Source organism: Rhagoletis zephyria, unplaced genomic scaffold (genome assembly GCF_001687245.7).
Source record: "Rhagoletis zephyria isolate East Lansing unplaced genomic scaffold, Rhagoletis_zephyria_1.1 Rzeph_scaffold_18364, whole genome shotgun sequence".
In the NCBI taxonomy this organism is placed as follows: Eukaryota; Metazoa; Arthropoda; class Insecta; order Diptera; family Tephritidae; genus Rhagoletis; species Rhagoletis zephyria.
The window spans coordinates 660-8,070 of NW_016175425.1; the positions used below are offsets into that span (position 1 = coordinate 660).

At 35.5% G+C, this 7,411-nt stretch overlaps 1 protein-coding gene across 1 annotated transcript; it reads right to left on the reverse strand.

Moving 5' to 3' along the window:
- Window positions 1-1,600: 1,600 nt before the first annotated feature.
- LOC108380141 (glutamate receptor 1-like) lies at window positions 1,601-6,869 on the reverse strand (the record flags this gene model as incomplete). The annotated part of the gene is made up of 3 exons (XM_017636516.1): window positions 6,568-6,869; window positions 2,218-2,312; window positions 1,601-1,768 (listed from the first exon to the last, which is right to left on the reverse strand). Coding segments are annotated over exons 1-3 (525 nt in total), but the record flags the coding sequence as incomplete, so codon positions are not given.
- Window positions 6,870-7,411: the final 542 nt, after the last annotated feature.

Here is a 7,411-nt window from a genome sequence, read left to right on the forward strand (position 1 = left end):
TTGAAGCAATAACAACAATTTGTAAGCATGTACTACACATACATATACATATACAGCTTGTAAACAAAACAATTGGCAATTGGCTACTTCAAAGACGAGTGCAAAACAGGTCAAATATGCGGCAAACTATGAAAGTCAGAGAACCATTGTAAGAAAAGTTTTTGCTTTATTTTTGGCTGTGCTAAACAGGAAGGCGAACGCAAATGGTTATTGTGGGCGAATGATTGCATGCATAGCTTACTGCAGCAAGCTTGACACATTGCACATGCTTAAGTGAGATATCTGTTTGCGCATTCGTTTGTTGCAAGATATCTCCATGCAGATATTTAGCATTCTCAGTTAAAATTAGTATATACATTAGGGCGGGTCAATTTGTATGGGAGATTTTTTTTTTATGTACACTTATCGGTGCTTCAAATTTTTAAGGAGCATTTCGGTTTTTTTTTGAGACTGTTGGCAAAGTTGCCGTTTTGATCCAATCGGAGAGTTTAAGAAATTTTGGAAGTGGGTAGTATTTTTTGAATAAGAAAGATGTTTTCAGCAGGGACGGAAAATAAGAGTTATTTTCAAAATTTTAATTCAAAAAGTCAGTCGGAAAGAATTGGTCTTTTTAACATTTGTATATAGCAATGTGATGCTTGTTAGCCAAGGAATGTTAATCCTATATGATTTAGTTTTTTTTTGTTTACTTTTTTTCAAAAAAGTCAGCAATTACCGTTATTTTTTGACTGATAGTTTTTCAGTCAAAAGTAAAAGTTAAAACTTGACTTCTATTTTACAGTCAAATATAAAAGTTAAAATTTTAATTTAATTTTTTCGGTAAATTTTTTTTAAAAGAAAAAATATATGTACATAGTGATGTTTTTTTGTAATCAAGGCAGATTCGAATATGCGCTCTCTGGGAAGACAATACCTGTACTATTTGTTCCATGTGTTGGTACTATATCCAAGCATGGAAACTTATATATTTGAATTTTAAGAAATTAAAGCAAATAGCAAAATCGACTAAAAAGAGCTAACAAGGGCTAAAAAATCGGCAGCCCGCTAAACCGAATTTTCGAATCCTGCTAAAGCTAGCCGGAAAACGGCTAAACGGGCAACACTGGCAGGCAGTCAATTTGCGCTTGTTTTTCATGCAGTAAGCATCTCATGTGCAAGTTGCTTTGTTTAAATGTTGTTGTTAAAATTTATCCGCTTCTGGTGCCGTTTACCTCAGCGTTTTCAAACACAATATAAATTTAGCAAATATGACAGGTAAAATGTAAAAAAAACTACTATATTCGCCGCCTACTGAAAAAGTTTAGCAAATTCGAATAGCCTGATACTGTTTCCGCTCTCTTTTACCATTTCCTGTTCATGAAAGGTATAAAAACCAGACTGACTGAGCAATATCAATAAAATGTAAAGAGCTTTCAGTTGCTGTAAGGATATCCTTACAAAACCAGTAAAATCTCCAACAAACAATGCAGCCCAACCAAATTCAGTATGAGCTTATCGCTCAGATATTAAGTAGTTGATTCTAAGAGAGATGTAGATATTTGATGCTCTGTTTTTTTTTTTTGAGCCGACATCGAATCTCGACGAACATTCGCATACTCACCCAAATTTCCTGCGATAAGGGATCCATGAAACTGAATACACCAGGCGTCTGCTTCACTGGTTTCTTGATCATTATTGAAATGCCCAGTGACATGAATGGTTTGCTGAAATCGATGACACGCTCTCGTTCGGCGGTAATAGTCATGGCAGCGATTGCAATATCCGCTTCCTGCTTGGATACACATTGGTACAATAAAATAACGCGTATGCGACAGCAATGGCAATGACGATGAAGTTGTTCGATTTCATTGTTGGTGTTTTTGTATTTGTAGTTTTTGGTTGTTTTTGTTTTTACGGTAGTAGGCGCATTGCGAATTCGGCGCATCGAGCAATAAAACCGACCGTCCAACGATTACCGAAACGATAATCGTTGCCAAAGATAAAGTTAGCACGGCAGCAGTCGTCGTTTAATGTGCGGTGATGGCCCGCGGCAGGGAGTTTGGAGAAGAAGAGAAAAAGCAATAATAAAGAAAACATTTTGAATGCGTTGCCAAATGAAAGTGTTCATGCAATCGGAATAAATTCGTGTGCAACCAATGTGGCAGCAAACACGTGCGTTGTCCGGCTATAGCGCTTAACTATATGTAGGTGTGTGTGTTTGTATGAAGTCGTACTCACCCGTCGCACCAGTTCACCGACCATACCATCCCAGCCACCGCGCACCGTTGGATTCTCTGAACCGTAGGTACCATCCTTGACCAGACGCAATTCATCTGTGTGGGTAGCAGCAATTCATGTGAGACGATCGGCCAGCGCAATATCGAACGGGGCAGCCAAAGGAGCAGCAACAACAACATAAGTAGTGGCCGTAAATGCAGTGGTGTATGCAAAGTAAGAGAAGAAAAAGTAGAGTAAGTTCAAATTGGACTTTGGGGTAAAAGTTTGTAGGCATACAAATTAAATGGTTGTGTGCTGAATAACTGCGCTATGAAATACTCAATGTAGAAAGTATCAAAGAAATTACGAAAAATCGGGGAATAATGGAAGATATTGTTTAAAAAAGAGAAACTACCAACTTAAATGGAGCTGCTTATATTTAAGACTTACACAAATTTGTATTCTTAAATTTACCATAAATTCTTTAGTCAAGAGAAAACACGACAATTTGTACGAAATAAAATTAAATAGATCAACCAAGGGTGGGTTGTAACAAATGCCTTACCATGGTATTTCATAAGCAAACAAATAAAAAAAATTCAACTTTTTCTCCGAAGTCATGCTATGCGCAGAAAATTACGCACTCGTGACATTCAACCAGAACTCTGGCATACACATTTTCAGTAGGAGCTAATCTAGCACTCCTAACGGCCTCCCAAATACAACGATAGTTGTGTAGTTCGAAGCGGAGGAGAAGAAGGAAAAAAGCATATTCTACATATTAAATCATACGCACATGATTATCTCGAAAGCAGCGGCCGGTACAGTAAGATCTAAGATGAGAAAGATGGCTACAACTGCAAAGAGGTGATCGAGGCTTATCGAAGACCAGCTCAAACAACAAAAGCCAACAAATGGAACAAAATGAATGGCGAATCTGAAAAATAAATCAGCTGGAATATGAGATGCCTGGAGTGACCGTAAATATCGCCAGAGAAAAGTGCCATTGGCCAAACGCCAGTACTGCGAGGAAGCTAGGGATCAATTTTAGATCGCGATTATCGAAGATGGTGCGGGATGTAGGGTGCGGCGAGCCCGTTTGAAAGAGCTGGGTCGAGATCGAGTCAAAGCTCTCTCAACAAATGGATTAATACCGATCCTAGAATTTGATTGAAACGAGTCTTTGGCAGGTTGTGGTAGTTTCAAATGCAAATTTAAATTCTTTACTACATTCTTAAGCAGCGATCCCACGATTTGTACATTTGTAGAGATTTGTCATTTTTCTCTGTTAGAGAGTGGTGTTTTTTGGGAAGTGGTTATTGAGCCGAACTCATTCCCGATTAAAATTTCTAGCCAACACCACTTTGTGACTGCCAAATGTACAAATGTACCTACAATTCGTGTGATCCCTGCTTTATGCAAATAAGTAGTAATTAAGATCTAAAAGATCCGAGACAGAGGCGTACATATAAGACCCAGACTGATACGTGCCACACAATGACAAAACCTAGAGATCTCCATTAATGACAGGGTGGTCATTCGCGCTGAAAAGTCTTGCCAAAAAGCTCATTCTACTACGTAAAGTCGACAATGGACAATGCTTCGAAATAATAACCGAAAAGCTAAAAATATTTCCATCGATTAAGACATCTCCTTAAGCTAATCCGAGGATACAAACCAGTGGTTAGACAACAACAAGCTAAATAAAAATGGTAACGAGATATGCATGGAATCCATCAAGCAGTTTGGTGACACGACGCTATGCGATGGCTCTTCATAGACCCAACTCGTAAACATTTTTTGTATCTCTAAATGAGGAGGCATATCAAGGAATCCAACTAAGGAGGTATATGATGGCTTAGAGGAAAAAATATTTTTAGAAAAGTTGTATTAAATTAAATTGATAAGATAAACTAAATATTGATATATGGGTGGCAAACGAAAGGCATTTGCGAAATATTTGCTTTGGAATTATTTTCAATCGAATTCCCACCTACAAAAATAGTAGAAACTTAAAATATTGAAATATTGTGATTTATCACTGCAATTTTTTTTCAAGTAACAGAAAAACAGTTTTTTTTTTTACCGAGCATGGAAGCATATGAAAGCTAGAGTATTCGAAAAAGAGATGTTTAAAACTACAATGCAGCGTTTTAGTCAAAACAGGATAGCAGACAGACAGCACCGCACTAATGGATAAACGATCAAGAAGAACTACTTATTTAAAAAATTTGCATGATTACCCCACAAGTGGGTTTCCTGGCCCAGCTGTGCCTTTTCTATGAAAACTGATCTGAGCTGTGGTATGCTTGAGTATAGTGGAATACTTGAGTTTTGCGGTCCATCAAACAAGGGGCTCTATTATGAAGCCATAAAGTATAACGCTTGAACATAGTTTAGAGAGTCAACTCAGGAAAAATAAACTCAAGTTTGTTACTTAAATTTTACTATATGCAACTTAAGTTTAAACTACTGTCAAGTATTAATGAGAAAATATGATTCAAGTTTGTTAAAAAAATTATATACGAAATGTACTAAAATTTAAAAGAATAAAAACTTTGCCCAGAATAAATTTTCCACTTTCATGTCTGCAAGACAAGCTGCTTAAATATATATAATATATATAAATATAATATATATAAATAGTATATATAACTATTACCGAAATTTTAAATATTAGTTTTCCATTTTATTCTACAAGCTGAAGTTGAAATATTGCACATATAATTTTTTGACTGAGGTTCATGCTTTTAGCTCAATAAATTTCTCAACGAACTTTTATTCAAGCATATTTCAACATCTCCTTTTCTACGCAATATACCCAAATGATTTAGTTTCTTCAACGCAGCGGCCTTAAAAAGCTATTATGCTCAATCGAAATTGAACTCTACTTGCACATAATTCACATTTTCAACGAATAAAATGCGCATAAAATCTTATTATAAGCACAAGGAGAGTCAGTTACGCCTTTAAAATGCATAAGTACAGACGTGCAGGCAAACACATTGTACATTAGGCATATGCCTTTTTTATATAAAATATACCATGGGGATAGGATGAGGAGTAATGAAAAACAAATAAGAATAAAAGATTGGTCAAAATTTTATACAAGGAAGAAAAAAATTTTACTGAAAAAAACATACATATGTATGTGCATAATATATACGACGATCAAAAAATGGTTTCAAAACTTAAATTTTTTCGGTAATTTGGAATTGCCCATATATACATATATATGAAGTAGTTTACGCCAAATTAGACCCTATTTGGATTTTGCATCTCCCGAGGAGGGAGGGAGTCCTACCTTTGTGATTTAATCTTGTTGTCAAGCCATTTTCGAGATATCGATTTTTGAAAAAAACTTCTTCTCTGTGAATTCCTATTTTCCAAAACACTCTTGGAATATGAAACTTAAAAATTTTCAAAACCATTCTTGTTAAAATTTTGATAAAATTTTAAATTTTTAATCAAAAATTATGGATTTTCGTGATTGGTTTTTTTAACTGTCACACATTCCGAAATATTTTAATGCCAAGAACATTGTGAAAAATTCCTTTTTGTGAATTCTTATTTTCCAAAACACTTTTGGGATATAAAATTAAAAAATTTTTAAAACCGCGCTTTTTAAGACTTTGATAAAATTTTAAATTTTTAATCAAAAATTATGGATTTTCGTTATTTTTTTTTTTTTAACTGTCATACATTCCGAACATTGGAATAACTTTGGGTTTATATTTTTTAGATTTTTTGTTTTGAGTTATGCATTAATTCAAAAGATACATAAATACTACATTGTGGAGTAAGAAATTCCCTGCCAAACTACAGTAGAGGGCACTACACTACGACTAGAAAATATTTTTTTTGACGACCTTCGGTTTTTTTATTAATTTTTTCAAGTCGTTTTTCAGATGTCCATTTAACAAAAAAAAAAAAAATTCCAGTTTTATAAATTGCTATAATTTTCTCTATTTTTCTTTTTCGAAACACTTTTGTAATATATGGTTGAAACAATTTTCAAATATGTAAATATTTCAATAAATTTTTAAATTTTGGAATTTTTTCTACAAAACTATCACTGATTCGGATATATTTTTTCGAATTTGAAATAAAAACCCAAAAAATAAATAAATAAACAAAAAATTTATATGCCTAATGCACACACATACATACATATGTAAGAGTAAAATATACCTCAACTGCAGTTAATAAGATTTTCATTGCACTGCTTTCATGAGCACATAATTCATATGAATGTAAGTACATGCTATACAAATACATACCTACATATAATAAAAGAACACACATACATAAATGTCATGGTGTGCTTCAAATGCACTATTCTACGAATACTGTATGTACATATATACTCACAATTGATGCCCAACTTCTTGGCCAATAAATCGGCTAAATCCTTGCAGTAGCCCTCGAAGCGGTCATTGCCGTCCAATTGTTCACCAATACTGGGACGCTTCAACATGATGTACGGCTCTTCGAGCAACGTCGTTACGACGTACGTGCGATTCTTCTCGATTTCGACATGTGGCCGCAGCCGCACATACTTGGCGGAGAGCGGTTGAAGGCCACCGTCATCACTCCATTCGGCCACCTTCACCATGGCGCTGTTGACAGTCATTTCGACAACATGCAGTGTATAGTTTACACGTCGGCCGTCATCGTTGAATTTAATGTCGCCGGTGAGACCTTCGATTTCCACCTGACGACGTGTTAGTTGAGGTTGAAATATGCAAAAACAAAAAAAGACAGGACAAAGAAGAAGAAGAAGAAGAAGAAAAAGAAGAGAAGGATGAGCATGAGCGAATTTCTGTAATGAGTTTGCCGGTAGTGAACTTTTATACGAGTGTCTGTGTGTATGGGTGTATGCATGTACATAAGCATATAAGGACACTACTGCAATGTTCAGGCGAGTATGCGAACTTATTTAGGGCGAATCTGAGTTGGCGACAGACGTGATTCAGGCGAAAGCGATTTAATGATGCAGAATTTAATGGCTGATTTAAATTGCGCAGCAGTAGAAAATTTAATTGCATCGATGACGTGGCGTATAGGTAACGTGAGCAGTGAAAACTTTCTCAGCGTATGCGCGCGCGTGGGTGAGTGTACCACGTCCTATAGGTTGGCGCACGTATAAATGTATGTATGTATGTTTGTTTGTAGTACCTTTGTGTCCCTGAAATTGTGATATCCAATTAAATGC